We start from the raw sequence: 20,546 nt of genomic DNA, 5'->3' as shown, positions 1-20,546 counted from the left end.
TTTGTTTGTCACATAGCTGCATGTCAGTAGAAACTGAAATCAGATGCCTCCCTGGAGGAAAATGTACTGACGACACCAAAATATGAGGCAGATTTGCACGCTTTTATTTGCCCGTAGCTCTTTTAATTACAGGTGAATAATTTTATTATTATTTTAATCTTGTCCTTTTTTATGCATCTCTTCTAACAAATACAAGGAAACCCTTGCACACATGAAAACACATATCACATGAAAGCCTACATGTGCCCTTAAACTCTCAACCAAGAGGTTTCTGTCATATTTCAGCCTGCTTAAAGATCAAAATGACTGGGTGTGCATCAGAAGTTAGTGAGGGTGGTTTGTGCCTATCCGACTACCCTTGGAAAAACCCGGAAATCATTCATATGGTCGTCAAACCCCATCTGTATTGATATATACTGAGGTGTCAAAACTTATCGTCAAGGGTACAGGGGAGGTCATCAAATGTTCTCTTTGTGGAGTTAAAGGAAATATTCTAAAGTCAAACTGACTGTACTTTATTCTGTGCAGAGAGATCAAAAACACATGAGTGGAAATAAACTATGTGCACCATATGAATTAGACAAATCAGACATGATGGCGTGACTGCTTGAGGTCAGGATATGGTATGAATATTGGAGTGAACAAAGAGTGCATAGCAGGTGTTTAGAGAGGGCTTAAACTCACTTTTTTTTGCTTTTTTGTGGTGGCAGTGATGATTGAGCATGTACATGATCACAAAAATGAATTCATACTTGGGTTTCCTGCATAGAAGGGGGGTTTTTTTTTGGGGGGGGGGATGTCAAAAGCATCGTTTTGGTGTGGTGAGTGACATGTTGCTTTTACTGTACAATTATGCTTACATGCATAGCAAAAACTTATACTACTAAACTAATATCCACTGTGAGCCTAAAAAAAAAAAATCTTGTAATATCATTTCATTTTAAATAAATTGCCCTCCATACAACATACTGGTGGGCAGCCTGCTTCTGCACAAATCAACACAACGAAGAAAACCTCCACTGATGGGTACACAGCATGACTGAGCTCCATTTAGTGACACAGCCAAAACTAAAGCCTCATCCACATAAACAGCAATTTATCCATCAAATCTGCTTTATTTCCACCACATCAGAGGTGAGATTAGTTTCACTTGCTATTTGGCCAACAGTTATTTCCCTGTGATCACTACAGAATTACACATGCCATGGCCCGTGTTACACTGCAGCTAGTCTGTTCTTGTAAGTACAATCCTCACGACACACGCCAACAGTCCCTGCTACGTAGTCTAAAGGCCATTTTGGTATTCGCAGCTGTCAAGACGTGCAAGATTGTGATGGTTTTAACAGCCATTTCAATGATAGATCAGTACAGGGGCCCAAAGAGTCCCAGACTGTGCAGAGGGAGATGTTGCAACACAACCAGACCAATCGGAAACTCCAAAACATGAGATGCAGCAGTGTCTTTGGAGTTTTACCTATGCTAACACTGTCAAGGTAAACCACTAAAGTTCAGGAATTACTTAAGCATTGCTGATACAAAGTGAAGCATTAGCTTATGGCTGATTCTTCACCTTAAATGTAAACTGGTGGATGATTTAAGGATGATTTAAGTGAAGTGAGTTTCTTTTGTTTGAAAAGTTGAAGCAAGCCTACCGATCAGGATAATCAGGTGCAGCTAAGTTTTGAAATACCAGAAGACAGAGTCCTTGCCACACTGTCATCAGCAAAACAAGCAGCAGAAAAGCCCAGTATTACATTACTGTTGTAATGCCCAGCTACTCAAAAGTGATGTAAATATTTTGAGAAAGAAGTGTTTGCACTACAAATGCTTAATGAAACCAGACTGATCCACTGTTTCCTAGATGGGATATGCAACCTTAATCACGAGGGATGGGCAGTGTACACGCTGCAGGTCCGAGCAGACTGGGTGGGGTGGCAGTTGATAATACAACACTGGGTCATGGTGAATAGGCCACGTTGTGTGGTAGTGACGTGTCCCAACAACATTTAATCAGGAAGACGGCACAGTTTCTAAAGAACTTTGAGCCTCCTATACTCACTGCAGACTAGAATTACATTTATTCCAGAAGTATTGCACTTGTATATAAAAAGCAAGACTCTCAGTAGTTTTGGACTACATTCAGACTCAAATTGAAATGCTCCAAACTCCAGACTTTCTCTAGTGATCAATTAATTAACAGTCAGTGGAAGCAACTCTCCAGCTGGGAGCCATTAAACAATAGGAAAATAGAAACAAAAGTGTAAGTCCATAATTAGAAGTGTGGCAGCCATTTGTGTTAGTTTGTTACAAGACAATGTGTGTGACAAATAAGTCGCATACTTCATGTACACGATTTATACATCAAGTCTGTTAATCACCAGTTATTTGTTATGTTTTCACTGCTATTATTCCTCTTCAGTTGTTTTGGGGGGGGTTTTGGCATTTCTACTCAGTTGTTTTGTGTAATGTGTAAAGAGGTACGTATTCCAGTGTCTCTGATCTCACTGAAGGGAAATGTCACCAGGGCCAAGCTCAGGTGTTGAAAAGAGGAAGGACAGAAAAGCAGCAGTAGTGTCACAGCTGAACTGAAAAGAAAAAGTTATCCAGCCATGCCATTTATTAAAGTAGAAAATCTGTTATGTCAGGTCCGTTTAGAACGCTGTCATCTGCTTGGTTCTAAATACACATATAAAGCAACCATGACCACACCAGTTTTCCTCATTTGGTAGCGCACATGGTGCTGAATGTGTTCAAACTCAAAGATTGATCATCTTATTTGCTCAAACTGCAAAAGTTAACACAAAAACAGAGAAGAACTCTCAAATAACAGCTTCTAAATAGTTAAATTGATTACAGCTTCAAACTGCAGATATTTAGTGTTAAGTGGCTCTGGCATGTAAAATCAGCGGGGCCTGTGTGTTCAGGCAGTAAAGGCTTGGCACTGGACTGACAGCTTCAGTCATACGTTAGTGATACGGAGACACTCCCAGGAGAAATGCTGTGTGTATTCAATGATAGCCTCCTGAGAGTTACAGTTCACTGATTCAGCCCCAAGTCAAGAAAAAATAAATAAATAAAAATCTTTTGGGCAAATAAGATGAAAGCAGACCCATGTACCTTATTGCCTCCTGAGCCAGCAGCACTGAGCCTGATGTGCAGAGACAGGAGGAGGGCCCACACCCCGAGGAAATTACCAACAGGAGTAGCACCAGTGTGACACAGATTTTAACATCCTTGTTTGTATTCCTCAACTGCACTCACATCTGACACTGTTAAGCAACTGAACAGTATTCCAGTCATGTGTAACCAGTATCAAACAACAGACAATACTACCTTTAGGAACAGCAGAGTTTCTAAAACCAAGGCTTCCCTTTGGGCCGGTGCTAGATTGGGCCCTCAGACTGAGGGACACTCCACTCTGCCGTGCTGGGCTATTTTGCTGTGCGGAAACCGATTTATCTTCTGCATATATTCTGTCACTCATCAATGACGAGAGCGGGTGACCACTGGCCAAGGAAATATAAATGGCCCCCTTTAATTTGTGTTATAAAACAGTCATCCACTGTGGCAGCACCTCAGTGACAGGAGACATCTCATGCTGCCACAGTCAGTTATGTTCACACATTTCAGTTAAAACATAGGGCACCTCAATCTGTCAACACCCATTTGTATTACAACCGGTTTCCCATTGACACAACTAACGTACAATGATATTACCAAACATAACTGCACTGTTGTAAAGACAGAGCTAAAGTAAAGAGTCTCTCTGTTATGGTGCTGAAACCCAAATATAACCTCTTGTGAATCAAATCAAAGCAACTCAAATCAAGAGTAAACAATATATCAGTTAAAAATCCACTTCCAGGCTCTATATGTTTTTAATCACTGTTTTCAGGGTGCAAAACTGCACTTGCTGCTTTGTGTTTTAGAGCGTGCTCGCTGCTTGGTGAGTAAGATGTGACATAACATGAAAATCCCAGCCACAAATCAGGATGAGCTGATGTTGGAGAGGGAGGGGCAGCGGAATTAGAGCGGAATCACAGACAGAGCCTAAACGGTCACCAACAGTCATTATGGAAAACTGCTGTATACTATATACTCTTATTAGCTGCATATGAATTACATCAACCTACTTTCTTTTCCATCAGCATGTCAACAGTAGGGGTGGGCCATATCATACCATTCACGGTAATACCGGTATAATGTTGGCCAACGATAAGAAAATGAAATATCGCGATAGAATATGGGTAAAACGCGCAAGCGCAGTGCATTTGTTTACATATGCACATGGCGGCGGAGAATGGGAAGGGCGAAAGCGGATCGTTGAATGAAACGGATGAACCAGAATTGGTTTGTAAAAATGCTGCAACTTCAGTGGTGTGGAACTGGTTTAGCTTTCGTCCCTCAGAATACACAACAAAACACTATTTCTGGTAGCACATGCTAGCGGGCCGTCGTTATTACGTTATTAGCTATTAGATTTTTGGAAAATAGGGCACACTTAAAATCAATCCTTTGATTTTTCTGAAAATCAACAGTGCCCCTTATAATCCCGCGTACCTTATTTATGAATTCTGGTTGTGTTTACTGACCTCGAAACGATTTTATGTGTTACACGGCACTCGAAAATCTGTCAAATGTTTTAGTACGACTTTGCTAAGCTACGAAGCCGCACCGCTTGATGGATTGTCGGAGCATTATGGCTATCGTATGCAGCAGCCTCGCGGCGTGATACGTACTGTGCTTCAACATAATATTACCGTATTGTGTGTGTATAACCTCTTTTTAAGTTTTGTGGATATGATACATAGTTATGCTGAGGATATTTCGGCCAATCTCCACTGGAAATGCCTTTTGGATAAACTGTCAGCAAGGAATTTGCATTTGCGCTGTTACATTTTTATATAACTTTAATGCACATAAAACAGCTGCTTGTTTAAGTGAAAATACATTATTAGTGCAAAAAAAACATCAAAGTTGTGGAGTTGTAAAGTATTTTGTCTAGTGTCAATTATATCGTCAGTTATATCGTTATCGCAAATTTTCAAATGCATATCGTGATAAATATTTTTGGTCATATCGCCCTGCTCTAGTCAACAGATATAAAGAAGTTAAAGTTTAACTACTTTTATTAGTTCTAAGATCATTTTAAATGAAGTTTAACACCAAACCAAGGACAGCAATATACATCAAAAATGAAAATATACTAATTTCATGTAAAGTTCTTAAATTACCAAATAGTGCCACCTTGTTAAACTCAGCCCAGGTCACTGCTAGCCATCCATGCAGGTTCACACTAATATGGTGGTAATATAGAGAGGAAGGTGCATGGGATTGTATTTGTGGTTAAAGAGTATCATATTGTACCTTTAGTAACAGTCAGTATAGGACAGACATTTCTTTCTCACACTCAAATTCCCCTCACACCACACACACCCACCCGCCAACGTCGCCTCATTGCTCTTCACACACTGACTGCCTTTTGCCTTTTGTCACCAAGACCGCATGAGACGCCACCTAAATCCCCTTCCTGTAACCAAGGCCACGGACCACTATTGTAATCAGAGTCCAGCTACATTCCAGCAATTTTTGAAACAATGAGATAACGTGCCTAGTTCTTTTTCTCCCCCCACCTCTCTCCGACCCCAATCTGTGCTTTCATTCGTAAGCATAGAAAACACTACACAGATAGTGTTTTAAGGAAAGCAGCTGTATTCTTTTACAGTTTGTAGACAAAATGAGAAGGACTGAGTGATAAAACTCTAAAAATAAATAAATAAATAAATAATTATAAAATGGCTTTCCTTGATTCTGCATATTGACTGTAACTGTTGTACATTGACTTCAATGGAAAATCTATAGAACTCATTCCACCCACATTTTGACAGACTACAATCCGCACTAAAGCAGCCACACATTTGCTAATATTCGAGTGCAGCCGTGGAAGCCAGCACATTAAGAGTGTGAGTGAGATAAAAGACCAAATGACTACAGATGATGACATTGATGAAAAGAAGGGTCAGAGGAATTATGTAGTGTTCAGATGTTTTAACCATTGTTAACCAATATTTGATCTGGCAAAACTTTACACTGGATGCTCTTCCTGACACAACCATCCCCATTTATCTAGGTTTGGGATTGGCACTAGGAATACACTGGCTTAATGCCCCTCCCAGCTGGAAGAAAGCCTGGAGAGGTGGAAGTATGCTTTGGAGAGAAGAGGAATTAAAGACCGCAAAAGCAAGACAGAACGTGTGTGAATGAGAAGGAGTAGAAGTAGTGAAGATAGAAGAGTTTAATCATCAAAAGCAATGGGGAATACACAAGAGGGATGAAGAAGAGAGTGCAGGTAGGGTGTAGACAAGTGTCAGGGGTGATTTGTGACAAAAGAATAATAATAATAATAATAATAATAATAGCATAGAATAATAGCAAGTTCAAAAATCAAAGCTGAGATGGTTTTGACATGTGCAGAGGACGGATGGTGGATAAATTGGACAAAATATATTGAAGAGTTGCCAGGCAGGAGAAAGGAAGACCACAAAGAAGTCATGGATTTAATGAAGGAGGACATGCAGAGGATTGGTGTAACAGAGGAAGATGATAGGCATGGTATGAGATCAATATGATTCTCGGTGGTGACTCCCTGAAGGAAGGAGCTAAAACCAGGAGGAGGAGACAGTTTAAGTGTGACAAAGGCTACTTTCACACTGCAGGCGAAAGCGCATCAAATCCGATTTTTTTGGACCCTATGCGACCCATATCCGATCATGGTATGACAGTGTGAACGGCACAAGTACGATATTTTCAAATCCGATCTGGGTCACTTTCATATGTGGTACTGAATCCGATACATATCCGATGTTTTAGAAAGCGACTACTGTTTGAACGGTCATGTCGCATTAAATTCGTCTTTTACGTCACTGACACAAGACCGATGCCAATTATCAGCGCCGGAGAAGACATCGCGAACGCTTCCTGGCCATCCAGTGTAGATGTCAGTGAAACTGTTGGGAAGACAACGTTGGAGAAACGTGAACATTTTATTTGTACTGTATAATCTGCAGATTCTGACAGAAATCTGCAACTATCCTTTGAAGCACCGCTCCTCTAAAACAGCAATAAGGATAATTATTAGGTTAACTACATTATTATGTAAATAACAAAATAACTTAAAGCAAAAATTGGGAAACGTAAAGTCCGAAGTCTTTATATTAAGGGCCATCAGTCAAACAATACTGTTTGCTCTGGGTCTAAACAGAGCGCGTTGTGTGTGACATCTTCTTTTGCGCATGCGGGCCTCTTTGAGCGTTCACGCTAGAGCGCGTTTGCTGTCGCATTTTATTTGTAGTGTGAACAAGCAGACAAAAAAATCGGAATTGAGAATTAACACCTGCAGTGTGAACGTAGCCAAAGAAGCAGAGCAGCTTGCACTGCATACTCTACCTTTTTTCCACAAAGGCATGTAAATACATGTAGACGCCAGTACAGGGAGTCAAAAATGTTGGATTTAAGTAACCAACCCTCGATGCCTACTACCTACTGGCCATAAACAATTCTCTCAGACAGCACATTCCCAGCTATCTGAACAGCTGTGCCATACTTCACTACCAAACCAGACTTGTGCTCTGAGCCATATATGAGCCTCACTGCCCACTTCACTGGAGCAGTACTGTTCTTGAATCTATTAAAAACAATTGAAAAAAATGAAATGATACAGTACCTATCTTTTTGCTTTTTAAGATATTATTTTCTGTTATTTTGCTCGTGTTGTTTTGTAAAACGTTTTTGAATTACCGTGACAAGATTTTTTTCCATATTGCTCAGCCATAGAAATATATTTAGATTTATGACCCAAGAGCAGCACAGAACTAATTACTAGCTGCGATCACATACCTCAGATCCTATGTTTAATATGTTTAATAAAAAACTGACACTGCCTGTTTTCCAACTTCCTCGTTTCATAAGAGAAAAAAAACGACTCCTTAAAGCCAGACATAAGAAACAAATGTGTCAGAAAACGTCCGCGTGTTCAACGTGAGACTGGCCATGCCTCAGAGTGCTCAAGCTTAGCCCTTCATCCAAACTCTTTATCACTTTCTGCTCTATAAGACTTTAAGGACTAAATCCCAAACTTCTTATCCTACTTAGAAGTCAAGGTTTAACAGGAACCACTTTAAAGTCTTAGAAAATTACTCACAACAGGAAAAACCCTAGTTTGTGTTGGTGTTCGTGTGTAGGATTACATTTATCTGTGTGGACATTTTCCTTTTCCCATGAGACAATCTGCATGATAAGCCAAATGAAAAGCAGACAAAAAGTCAAAACCTGCTTATTCCTCAACTCAGAAAAGAAAATCTGCTCAATATTACCGCCTCAGTGTACAAAGCATATTCCTTCCTTCTTCCTGATTAGATACTTCCCCTCCCCCACTGACTAATGCACAAACCACCACTTCATTTCAACAGATGTTGTAAGTGGTGGTGGGAAAGACCAATGGATAAAACAGTATTAGTGTAACTGCACCTGCTTAAACTGCTCATCTACAGTTCATTACAAACGTAAAGAAGATGACTAACAAAAAGTGGACTGCGGATTTAACTTCATTCTTCAGCACAAGAAAAAAAATAAACTTTATGCCAAACATATCAGGACAAAACAGAAAGGGTATTTAGATGCCGAACTGACTACTGGCTTGTTTTCATAACATGGTCTTTGTTATGGACGCAACTTGTCTGAGCAATGGGGACTAACGCAATTAGCAGCATAGATTTAGCCAGCTGTCCCTTTTCTTATCTACTAGTCCAGTCTAAACAAGCAAATGCACGACTGCACTAAGCAGGTAGTTAATCACATGTATCTGTGCTCAGATTTTAAAAAAAGAAATTTATTGATTATGTAGGAACTGAGATAACATCTTGCATAGACAGGACAGAGGCATGTAAGCGAATGGAGTCTTTGATGCAGAGGCCAAATCGATGACTCAATGTTTAGCTTCTTTCCACATGACACTGATGATGTCCAAGCATCTAACATACACATAAGGCCAAAGTCTTGGACTAGTCCACCAACTAGAGGATTTGTTTTGCAAGGGGGGGGGTACTCCAATAGGAGCACACGGAGGACGCTGTGTTTGGTGCAGTGTTTTCATGATAAGATAAACTGCAAAAGAGGCCTGCAGTCCATAATCTAATCTAAAAACCAATCTGAAAATTTACTACATAACACTTTGTGGCATGTGCTGGTCCTTGGCCAGGGACAGCTACCAGTAAGTCATACCACGGAAAATATATGCTTCCTATTTCAGTTTCATGATTTTCTCTCTACACCTTTCTGCAGTGCATGGATGCCACAGAAGATTAGATGAAATGGAAGCAATGGCTTTTTCTGTTTTTTGTATGACTTGTTGCATTTTAGCTTGTTTATTTTGGTCTTCCTGTGCTGAAAGTAGGTTTGCCTACCCTAATGCAGGCACTAAAAAGACTCCACAAGTGGGATTTTAATAACCTTAACACTTCCTACTTTCTGCCCTCTGGACAAGCAAAAAAGAAGAACCGTGTAAAGGTTTCTTCAGTCCGAAAGTGCTTATTCTGTATTTCCCTGAAAAGCCACAACTACTTGTGAAAAAAGAAGAAAAAAAATCCACCAGATGGGAAGTGCTTGATTTAAAGAAGTCAACACTAATTAAATAAATGTAACGGACATGCTGGATACCATATAACTTTCATGTAATTCACAATATTTGAAATTCACTTGAAAGTTCACCACAGCCCACACGAGAGCGCCTTGCAGCAGCTGATAGGAACAAACACTCCCTCACATCTTATGCTCAGTTTCCCTCTGCTTCCTGACCCACTTCCTCTCTCAGCCCAGCCATAGGAAGGCAGGCTATCCACTTCTCAAGACCGTGTGCTGCAGCACAACAGGCAGAAGTTGATGTGTCTGGAATGGCAAACAAGTCTTAACACAGCTGTAGAGCTGTAGTACTGCTGACCTCAGGGTCGCTCTGTCAGCCTTCACCTGCTTTTGTGACCCCAGCATGATTCGCACATGGGGAGAAGGGGGGACCCTCCTTCAACTGCAGAGCTAATTACACATAGGAGCTGAGTAACCTAGTTCAAGACAGGGGCCAAGTATGTAAGTCATGCTGCCCTTTTGGCACACTAACCACAGTCATTACAATTCAAATTACCCTATTGTCATAAACAAGCAAATGAGCCAGTGGTGGCGCACAGACACAGCGATTACACAAAAGAGTGTTTGGGAATTCATGCAGCCACTAGTGACTCTTTACGGAGACTACTTATGACTGCCAAATGGGAATAAAGGAGACAGCACTGAGTATTTAATTATCTCCATAAAACCTTCAGATTTGGAGTCAACAATTGTAATAAATCATTTCCAATGGTGGTATTGGTTTGATTGCTTTCAATCACTTTAAAAGAACAAAAACAAATCATCTCTAGTTCAGGCGTTTGCTTTTCTCTGTTCAGTGCACCTGTTTATTGAATATGTACTGGCCATATAATGAAGTCAAAAAGAAAGATCTTGGCTTGAGAAGCTGCATTTGTGAAACGCAGTTATGTTCCTGTCCACCCCCCACCCCCCAAAAAACACCCTCATTCATTAATGGCAACACCCATTTAATTACATCTGTGGTCCAGTTGTGGGCAGTTTAATTAAGATATTGAGGCAATAAACCGTTTTTGACTGCAAGCCAAACAACACTTGCATTTAATATACAGCTCTCCACGTATGATGAAGCAGAGGCGGTTTGGTGATGGTGGAAGAAGGGGGGGGACGCAGTAATCTATGCAACTGGGAGGTGCATCCACTTTCATGCTTTGACTCCTTCCCATTTCCCTTCCATAACACTGTGTTAGTGGGTCAGTTCTGAACCTAGCAGCATTTGCGTGAATACAATGGACTCGAAGAGGGTAATTTACTGTATGTGCGAATGAAAGACTTAACATTTGGATATTTTTTCGAGCCCATTGTTCAGTTTGAAAGAGACTACAATGACGCCAGCAGTGAATGCCAGGGGGCAGGGCGCGGTTGCACCTCGGCGTATGTGGGTCTACCGTTTGGGAGATAAGTTTTCCTGCCGCACTATGGCTAGCTACCCCACCCCGATCCATAACGTACAAACGGCACATTCCCTCCCTCTAAACCCAAGAGCCAAAGGAACAAAAATCATCTTTGTCTATGGGCTAGAAAGTTTTTCAGCAATGTCAGTTAACTGCCGCTAAAGGTTAGTGCTAGCTTTACCGAGAAAAAAAAAATGTTCCCATTACACAGACTGTCCCGATTCATTTTAGCTAGCGCATGCACTTTCGTGTCTGGACTGCTGTAGTTGGGTGTAGGGGAAAAAAACGAAGATCGCCGCAACCAATTTAAGAGAGCGAAGCAGAAAAACGAAATATTCTTAAATAATCTACATCATCTTTAACCTACCTTCTGAGAGGAAAATGCAAGTATCTCCGAAAGCCGAATGAAAAAGCACAAAACCCAACTCGTATCCCAACTGATTTCTCCTCCCTCTGCCGGAGCCGCTGCTGCGCTGACACGAGCCGCTCTCTCTGTGTGCTCTTTCCCCTCTCCGACACAGGCCCCGCCCCTCCGCTGCTTTGGCGAGCGCTGCGTGGATTACTTTCTTTGAAGGACACAGCCCACAGCCAATCACAAGCATAGACCTCACACCTCCTTTCTTCAGGTTCCCACTTACTGAAAATTACTCCTAAACTGTGTGTTTATGGCAGCTTCATACCATTTTAATCTCCATTGCACGCCGTTATGTCCTCCTGTTATCCATTTACTACATACTGGTTATTATATACATATTTTTCTACAACCATATGTTTAGAAAAAGCACAATTTCACTACCCATTTAGATGAACTGCCAAATGCAAGTCCTTCATGATCCAGGAGGATTTCATAATATGGCATAAGGCTGAGGCAAAAATAGCTGGATAGTCTGGCTTTATGCATGCACATCCAGTTGTAAGTGAGTGGGGGCAAGCTGGCTGATACTATTAGAAGGATATATACACACACAAGGCATGTGGCTAAGTTGGCTAACAAAGTTGGATTAAATTTCTTAGGCTTTTTCCAACATCAATAAGCAAAAAGTGTGATTCAGGATGAAGCAACACTAATACCTGCTTAGTAAATACTGAAATTACATTTCACATCTCCATAAGAACACATGTACCCCAAGTGTAAAACAGCACCACGAGATGGCGGTATTTCACAAATCCAGAGATTCCCTACACTAGAAAACAGCCGTGGTCTATCAGGCATCCTTTCCCAACATTTTAGGGGTAATATGCCAGAAAAACTTCAATAAACACGGACATTGATTCATTTTCCTGCTATCCTGGTACTCCCAGTTAATTTGATGCTGCAGTAAATGGAGTATTGCACAAAAGTCTTAGTCTTGTTTTAGTTCTGTTTTTTTGCACAATACTCAGCTGAATCAGTTCCCAGTTCATTCTGCAACAAGAATGATGACCTCTAAAAAATTACCAGGGTAATAAGCAGTCCTGCAACAAATGATGGCTTTAAAAAAAAATGTGCACCCGTACACCAAAAAGAAGTGGTGCTGCTTCAAATATAAGTACCAAATATTTCATTTCTGATTTATCCCGTATTTATCCCATATGAAGCCATGTATGAAAAGCAATTTGCATTAATATTTAAAGATCTTTGATTTTAGGCTTAGATTTAGCCTCCTTACACTCTGCAAAGTACTATGTATGTTACAGTGTAGATTTCAAATTACTTACCTTTTCTCATTGATGGCTTCCTCTCGATGGGCTTCTCAGGGGTTTTCTGAGCAGAATCAAAAGCCGCCTTCATCTGTGCCACCTTCACGGACTGGTTCTGCTCATCCGACTTGAGCTCAGCTAGCTTTGGCCGCTCCTGGTGCTGCAGCTTTTCATGCAGCTGAACTGTCTCCTTTATGAGTTCAGAGACGGGCCTTGATCGGGGAGTGCCCAGGGACTTGTTTCTCTCTGAGATAGAGTCATCATCATCGTCTTTGCCAGGTTTTTTTGCAGTATCTTCTGGAATCTTGTTTTCTGTGTTAAGCGTCATATGAGCATCCTTCCTCATGCTGACTGAGACTTGGTGGATTTCTTCTGAGGTAACCTTAGCACCTGAACTCGAGACTGAGCCAGCATCTGCAGCTAGTGCAACAGTTTTCTTCAGGGACTCTTTTCTCCTGACCGACTGACTATCTGCCTTTTCAGAGTCAGATAACTGTGGGTTGCTTTTGCTCTCGGCATCACTTCTTATCTTCAGAGGAGGTCTCAGAGTACTGGTGTCTGTCTTTTGCCCATCATTCTTTGTAGGTGGAGACAGAGAGGAAGGTGCAGATTCCTCACCACTCACTTCACTTTTTTCATGTGAAACAGCTGATTGTAAATCATCCGAGCCTACACCCTCAGAGAGGCCTATATCTGCCTTTATCTTCACATCCTGCTTGTTTGAAGCATCAGTTGAGTCTATGTCTTCAGCTCTGAAATCACGTGATTTTGGGCATGAGCTCTCAAAACAAAGCAAATCTGAAGCTGCACTGTGAGTAGAGACTGCTTGTTTCACATCCAGGTCTTTACTGGTGTAATCTTTTGTTGCATACTCTGCTTTATGCTTATTGTGTATCCCATCTGCAGAGGAGGACAAAATCCCCTTTATATCACTTTCTGAAAGATCAATCCAATCACCAGGCGATGCTAATGCTGAACTGTCAAGGACCTCCTTTGCACTTACATCTACAGGAACATCTGAGGTGTCCTTGCAGTCAGTATAAACTTCTTTTATTTTAGAAAGGGATGGTGTTGCCTCCTTTTTATTCCTCTTAAGCAGCTTCTCCAAAATAGAGCTGGGTTCAGTGGAAACTGGATTCATGTCAGCTGTATCCACTTGTGAATAAGCCCTTGCCAACTCTCTTTGGTCATCGGTGGCAGCTTCATGTTTTGTTTTACTTTCTGCGCTCTCCTTTGAAGGTCTACAGTGAATGGTATCACTCACGTCCGATAAAGGCGCTCTCTGAAGGCTGTTTTTCAAAGGATGCTGGGGTTGAGGTGGGGGCGGTTCTTTCCCCTCACTCAAGCGGCCCACTGTTCCCGCGCAAATCTTAATATCCTCATTCTCAACTTTATGCATCATGGTTTCATTCAGATCCTGAAAGTGCAGAGACTCACTTCCTGCATGAGCTCCAAATCTGCTGCTCGTCTGCATCATAGATCCCCGTTCAGAGATGTGAAAAGAGCTTGCGTCCTCTGGGTTTTCACCTTGGTTCTCCTCATGTGGTAAGATTTCCTCTGCCAGATACTCCATCTTGATCTTTTTCTCACTCTTGATCTGACTGAACCGCTTACGAGCTCTTGCACTTTCCACAGTTTTCAAACTGCTCTTGCAGTCCTTGTCCGTCTCATGTGGGACCAGTGGAGCAGTCCTCCCTCCTCCTCCTCCTTCCTCCTTTCCTGCAACCCCTCCCTGTCTCACCTCTCTTGCAGCAGCAGAACTCTCCCACACATTCATGTGCTCCTTACTAGAAGGTGTTGTTGGCTCCTGATCCTGAAACTCTGGCTTTACCCCGGTGTTACTGCCCTCGTCTTCACATAATGTTTCTCCCTCTATGACATCACCTGCATGACTGCTCACACATTCAGAGTCATGGCTGGGCTTTGTCTCCTCCGATCCTTCACTGAAACCTTGCTCTCCTCCTTCCACTTTGTCTAGATTCTGTCCCATGATGGTCTGTGGAGAAAGACACGATGTTAATCTCACAACAGTCGACCAAATCCTCCTTCAATCACACACTGAAAACTGAAATAAACAAAAACAGTGAAAACAGAGGAGGAAGTGAGCAGACACTGTGCAGCACATTGCAAACACTCATAGTCACACGGGCCATTTTCATGGAGGTGGTTAATTGCCCACCTTATTACTTTAACTGCAATAGTATAGTCCCTGTTGACTATTTAATGCACTTCCAATGTCTGGGCCAGCTTGACTTTAAGTCAAATTACATTTGCAACATTAAGCAGTGAGCTCTCCTGTGAATTTCCATACTTTGTTTTTCGATCGATCAGTAATCCAGTAAATGTATGAATCAGGGTTTTTTTTGTTTGTTTGTTCTTGTTTTTTTGAGCATCACAGATGATGAACTGTTACTTGCAGTCTGTCTCAAAAGCATGTAATTAGTTCACATTTCTTTAGCTGAATTTAGCAAAAATGTTAAAGATTACATAGTTCATCAGGCACTAAATAATATTTCTCAAAGACCTACTAGCTGAAAACTTGGCATATCTCAGCATGGTGTGCAATGTGTGCTTAAAAACATCTGAGGAAACAGCAGATGTGCAGTATCTAAGAGTCATGTCCTCAAAAAATAGAAAAAGAGTCCAGCCCTTTAGTTGATGCATCTACAAGTCATGGTACAACAGTGAGTGTCTACAGCTATCTGTAAGACACGGGCGGAGCTCTGCCATGGATTGCAGCTGCATTTCAGGCTACTTTCACACTGCAGGCGAAAGCGCATCAAATCCGATTTTTTTGACCCTATGCGACCCATATCCGATCATGGTATGACAGTGTGAACTGCACAAATCCGATATTTTCAAATCCGATCTGGGTTACTTTCGTATGTGGTACTGAATCCGATACATATCCGATGTTTTAGAAAGCGACTGCTGTTTGAACGGTCATGTCGCATTAAATCCGTCTTTTACGTCACTGACACAAGACAGACGCCAATTATCAGCGCCGGAGAAGCGCCCGAGAAGACATCGCGAACGCTTCCTGGCCATCCAGTGTAGATGTCAGTGAAACTGTTGGGAAGACAACGTTGGAGAAACGTGAACATTTTATTTGTACTGTATAATCTGCAGATTCTGACAGAAATCTGCAACTATCCTTTGAAGCACCGCTCCTCTAAAACAGCAATAAGGATAATTATTAGGTTATCTACATTATTATGTAAATAACAAAATAACTTAAAGCAAAAATTGGGAAACGTAAAGTCCGAAGTCTTTATATTAAGGGCCATCAGTCAAACAATACTGTTTGCTCTGGGTCTAAACAGAGCGCGTTGTGTGTGACGTCTTCTTTTGCGCATGCGGGCCGCTTTGAGCGTTCACGCTAGAGCGCGTTTGCTGTCGCATTTTATTTGTAGTGTGAACAAGCAGACAAAAAAATCGGATTTGATCAAAAAATCGGAATTGAGCATTAAGTCCTGCAGTGTGAACGTAGCCTCAGTCAGTGGTGCTGGACATCTTGTCAAAATTGATGAAATTAAGAACGCAAAAGTATCTTCAGATTTTGATCCACCAAACAATACCATCTGCCATCTTATTGCCAACAGCTTAATTTTTCCATCTTGACAGTTTTACTGGATAGAAGAAAGAAAAAAACAAAACAAAAACCCACACACATTGTGGAAAACTATCAGCCATGGATTGGTCTCCCCAGAGCCCTGACATCAACATTGTTAAAGCATGTGAGATTATGTTGACAGAGAACGGAAGAAAAAGCAACAGACATCGAAAGAAGAGCTTCAGAGTTCAGGCCGTACTGAAGAACAAAGGTGGTCATAGCAGATATTGACTTTCAAGGTCAATAGAACTGTACAAACACTGTTTTTTGCTTTTTATACTGTGCAGCTCTGCAGATGTTTCAATAAACTGCTCCACCTATTTCCAGTTTTCCCAGAAGAATACAAAGATATGGTGGGTGGCTAGAGACTTCAGCACAGTGCTGCATGTTAAATGTAGGGAGATGTGTATATTAATTTAACTGAGGGTCTGTGTTGTATATCAGCAGGCTTCTCCAGAGAAACATTATCCTCCACAGCTGACTGCAGTTATTGCTCTTACAAATATGATGGAGGTGTCATTGCTGCTTATGAAGATAAATGGTCAGAAAATATTACAGCCTTAGCAAGAGGAGGTAAAATGAACTATTATTAAGCCAAGCATGGGGGGGGGGGGGGGGGGGATTACAATTACGCTGAAGAGATAAACCTTTCCATGAGTGTGTCTAATTGTTTAATGGGTTACTACCCACCAAACTGCAGCAGTAAGCAGAGAAAATGGTTAAATACAATGAACAATGATCTGGACACGGAGTCTGTTTCCCGTCTACGGCCTCATCATCCATCTGTGTGACAACATATGACTGCTCTTGTCTTATCATCTGACAGGCCTGCATGCTGGCCAGAGACATGTTGAAAGGGGCTAATGCTATCACAAGGCAATGGTGGCATAACTCTGTGGAGAAGCTGTGATAATGAAAGAGAGTGCAGATGTGCATGATAGCACACATAAAAGGCAGAAGGAGATGTGAGGACATCAAGTGAAAACAAGTGACACGTCTGCTTTCCTTCACGTCATGCGGCCTAGTCAGGTTGAAGCCAGTGTCGTAGCTCAGTGGAATTCACATTCACAGATTATCCTCCACCTACTCTCTCACTCATTGTAGGGAACCCCTTCCCTTAAGGCATTTCATCCATGCTAACAACAATTCGTGAATTATCCGGTCTCATCCCTCCTGAATGCCCAAAGCCCATCACTTGATCCCCATGTGCTCTGTTGCTCCAGCATACTCAGACATCCAGGAATTCAAAACCAGTGAGGCACAAACCAAAGTTTCAGCATGTGGAAAATACACAACTTACTGTTTCCCTAAGCTTTGATAAGCACAAGAGAGCAACAAGCCTAGCTTGCTGCTCCCAAAATACACTGGGCGTAATATTAAATATCTTATTATATGTTGCAGCTGACACTTACCAGTTAGACGTTGTAGCCAAGTCGATCGCTCCTCGCTCAGGACTGACAGAGTGCTCTTTGTTGGTTGTTTGGTGATGATCGGTCCTCCCTCAAATAAACCAGCAACAGGAGCCTTATATTACATCAATGTGATGTCACAGCACATTTGACTAATAAGATCAGGGGGCGCTTGGACTTGTAGATTTACTTTTTGCTGTCTTGGAGATGTAAAATTAAATATCTCTAACACTGTTTGGACACACGGTTTATGAAGAACAGAAATATTCGATCAGAAACAGAAATCATCAATCATCACTGGGGGAGGACAGTCAGCAGCACTGTGTAATTGCAACAATGGATATGTATATTCAATGGCCACTTCATTGGGTATGCCTGTTCAGCAAAAACATCTAACCAGCAAATCACATCGCTTGCAGACATGACATGCTGAAGTTTGAACTGAGCATCAGAATCAGGAAGAAAGGTGATTTAAGCGACTTTAGAGGTGATATTGTTGTTGGTGCCAGAGTTTAAAAAACTCAGTTGTCTGGTTCAAAATGCCTTGTTGATGTCAGAGGTCAGAGGAGACGGTAAATCAATTAACCACTGGTTGCAACCAAAGTATAACTTCAACCAAACCGTGTCGATTATTTTATGAGCACAGTGGATAACGTGTCATGTCACAAAGCTCAAACTGACTTCTTAAACATGACACTGAGTTCACTGTACTCACATGGCCTTCACAGTCACCAGATCTTAATCCAATAGAGCACTTTGGGATGTGATGCAACAGGAGAGTCAATATGCACCAAAATCTCGGAGAAATGTTTCGAACATCTTGTAGAATTAAGACAACCTGTGGGGGGAGGGGCCACCCTGGTGCTAGCATGGTGTCACTAATAAAGTGGCCAGTTTGTGTATATTTGAAAACAACAGCTTCAGTGGAAATGACAAATACAAGTAGGTGAGAACAAAGACATGACACAAGGCAGACAAGCCACACTAGCAAATATAGAAAATGACTTAGTTTGTGCTTCAATATGAATCTGTGTGATCAGGGTGAAACACAGGCCTACTGTAGGACACAGGCAGGACTCTTGCTAGTTTACTCATTTCAACCCACTTGGAGGGTGATTACGTTTGCTAACTGTGTTAAAGTCCAACCAATTGAGGCTGTGGATTAAACGTGTAATGCTGTTGGGTTTTTAAACAATTTTCTTTTGGATTTAATTCCAAATCCTTGCATGTATTTTTCTTTAATTGTTTACCTTTTGTCCGTGTCTTCTGTGTTTCCTCGCGTCTTCCTCTGTTTGTCGTGTCTTAATTATGGCCGCTTCCCCTTTTAATTTGGTGATTGCTTTTCCTTGTGCGCTTCTTTCCTCCTGCTTTTGAATACATTTCTTGAGTTTGGTTTAGTTTAGTTTAGTTTTATTCACCTCCTTCTGCTAGATAAAAAAAAAGTTGATTCGTGTTTTTACTTGTGTTAACATTTTTTATAATTTAAATAATAAAAAAAAATGTGTGTGTGTGTGGGGGGGGCGTGGGGGGGGAATCTGAACTTCCTCGGAGTCTTACCCAAGTGTTACGAGCTTAGCATTTTTTTTACACCTCTGTCCAGCAGTTAAGAAAAGCAGGGTTGTTGTTTTTTTATGTTGTGTCTGGGATAAACCGTGAGCATTTGTATGCCCAGGGGAGCGGGATATTATCTGAAAACAGCTCTGGCCATTTCTTTTGTTTGCGCTTGGTTACTGGAGTAACGTCCCAAACAGGATGTGTCCTCAGATAATAAAACAAAAGTGGAGGTGCTGCAGCCAAGAATTCACCGGCAGACGAAGGGGAAGAGGGGCCCGTCCACACCCACCGGCTGCTTACTGAAAGCTACTGTGCCGACAGACAGGCAGCCAGTGTTCTTATAAGCCGGTGTGTTTGAGTTTATAAAGGTCACTTTGAATCTAATCTCGAAAAAACCCCCAATCTGTTACTAGTTTAACGCGATGTTTTACTCGAAGCAGGCTTTTTTTTTTTTTTAGCAGATTAATGCGCCTGTTTACAACTGTTTAACAGGTTACATCAGGGGACTAGTCATTCATTTCACATCCGTTGACAAACCAGTCCAAGTAGAAATGGGTTTTATTCACACACACACACGATATAAAACTGCAGCTTAGCCACCTCACTTCCTCACCACACGCTATTCTGTGCACAGGAGCAGCATTCATACACACGGTCACGCAGGCCTGGAGAAACAGGAGTCTAAGTTAACTCATGCTCTGATGTCATGCAAACACTGACGGGAAGCCAGATGTTATATAACCTGGCTGTTAGAAAATATTTCCTCTGCCAAAACGTACAGATGAGGGCACAATCATGATGTAATGTCAGGGCGCACACTCCATCACAGTGGATTCGTGTATTTCGTTATTATGTCTGAATATCTGTGCCGGACAGTTCGAACATTCATTAAGATTATTCCAGCTGTTTGTGTTTACCAAAACATTTCAAAGACTAAAACCTTTTATTTATTACAAGTTCAAAAACTTATTTTTCCATTTGCCATCCATCCACATTGTTTGTAATTTGAAAATGAAAAAAAAAATAGAGATACTGACTGGGCACGACAGAGAAAAAATTAGTTATAAAATGCAAGGAAACGGAAATAATCGCAAAACAATAAAATACAAAAGAAAAGAAAAAAAACGTTTTGGTTTTTAAATGCAAAAGAACGTGGAATAAAAACTTATTCCACAGGTACGTGTTGTTTTGAATCTGTAAATT

General features: G+C 41.3%; 1 protein-coding gene across 2 annotated transcripts in view; it reads right to left on the bottom strand.

Annotated features, from left to right (window-relative positions):
• Window positions 1-19,092, bottom strand: part of LOC146376158 (coronin-1C-A) — a 39,885-nt gene extending 20,793 nt beyond the window's left edge. Inside the window, exons 1-3 of one of the 2 annotated variants that reach the window (XM_084945663.1) lie at window positions 19,040-19,092; window positions 17,793-17,880; window positions 12,786-14,763 (exon numbers count right to left, since the gene is read on the bottom strand). In XM_084945663.1, coding sequence (XP_084801789.1) covers window positions 12,786-14,757 — 1,972 coding nt within the window. In that variant the 5' untranslated portion in view covers window positions 14,758-14,763; window positions 17,793-17,880; window positions 19,040-19,092. Of the gene's footprint in view, window positions 1-11,454; window positions 11,600-12,785; window positions 14,764-17,792; window positions 17,881-19,039 lie in introns of those variants that run through there. The other variant, XM_084945664.1, reaches the window with a different exon arrangement.
• Window positions 19,093-20,546: the final 1,454 nt, after the last annotated feature.

The sequence above is a fragment of the Perissodus microlepis genome, chromosome 12 (assembly GCF_051167445.1).
Source record: "Perissodus microlepis isolate ML-2025 ecotype Zambia chromosome 12, ASM5116744v1, whole genome shotgun sequence".
In the NCBI taxonomy this organism is placed as follows: Eukaryota; Metazoa; Chordata; class Actinopteri; order Cichliformes; family Cichlidae; genus Perissodus; species Perissodus microlepis.
Note: the sequence above shows the minus strand (reverse complement) of the source record. Positions and strands in the feature narration are given on the sequence as shown.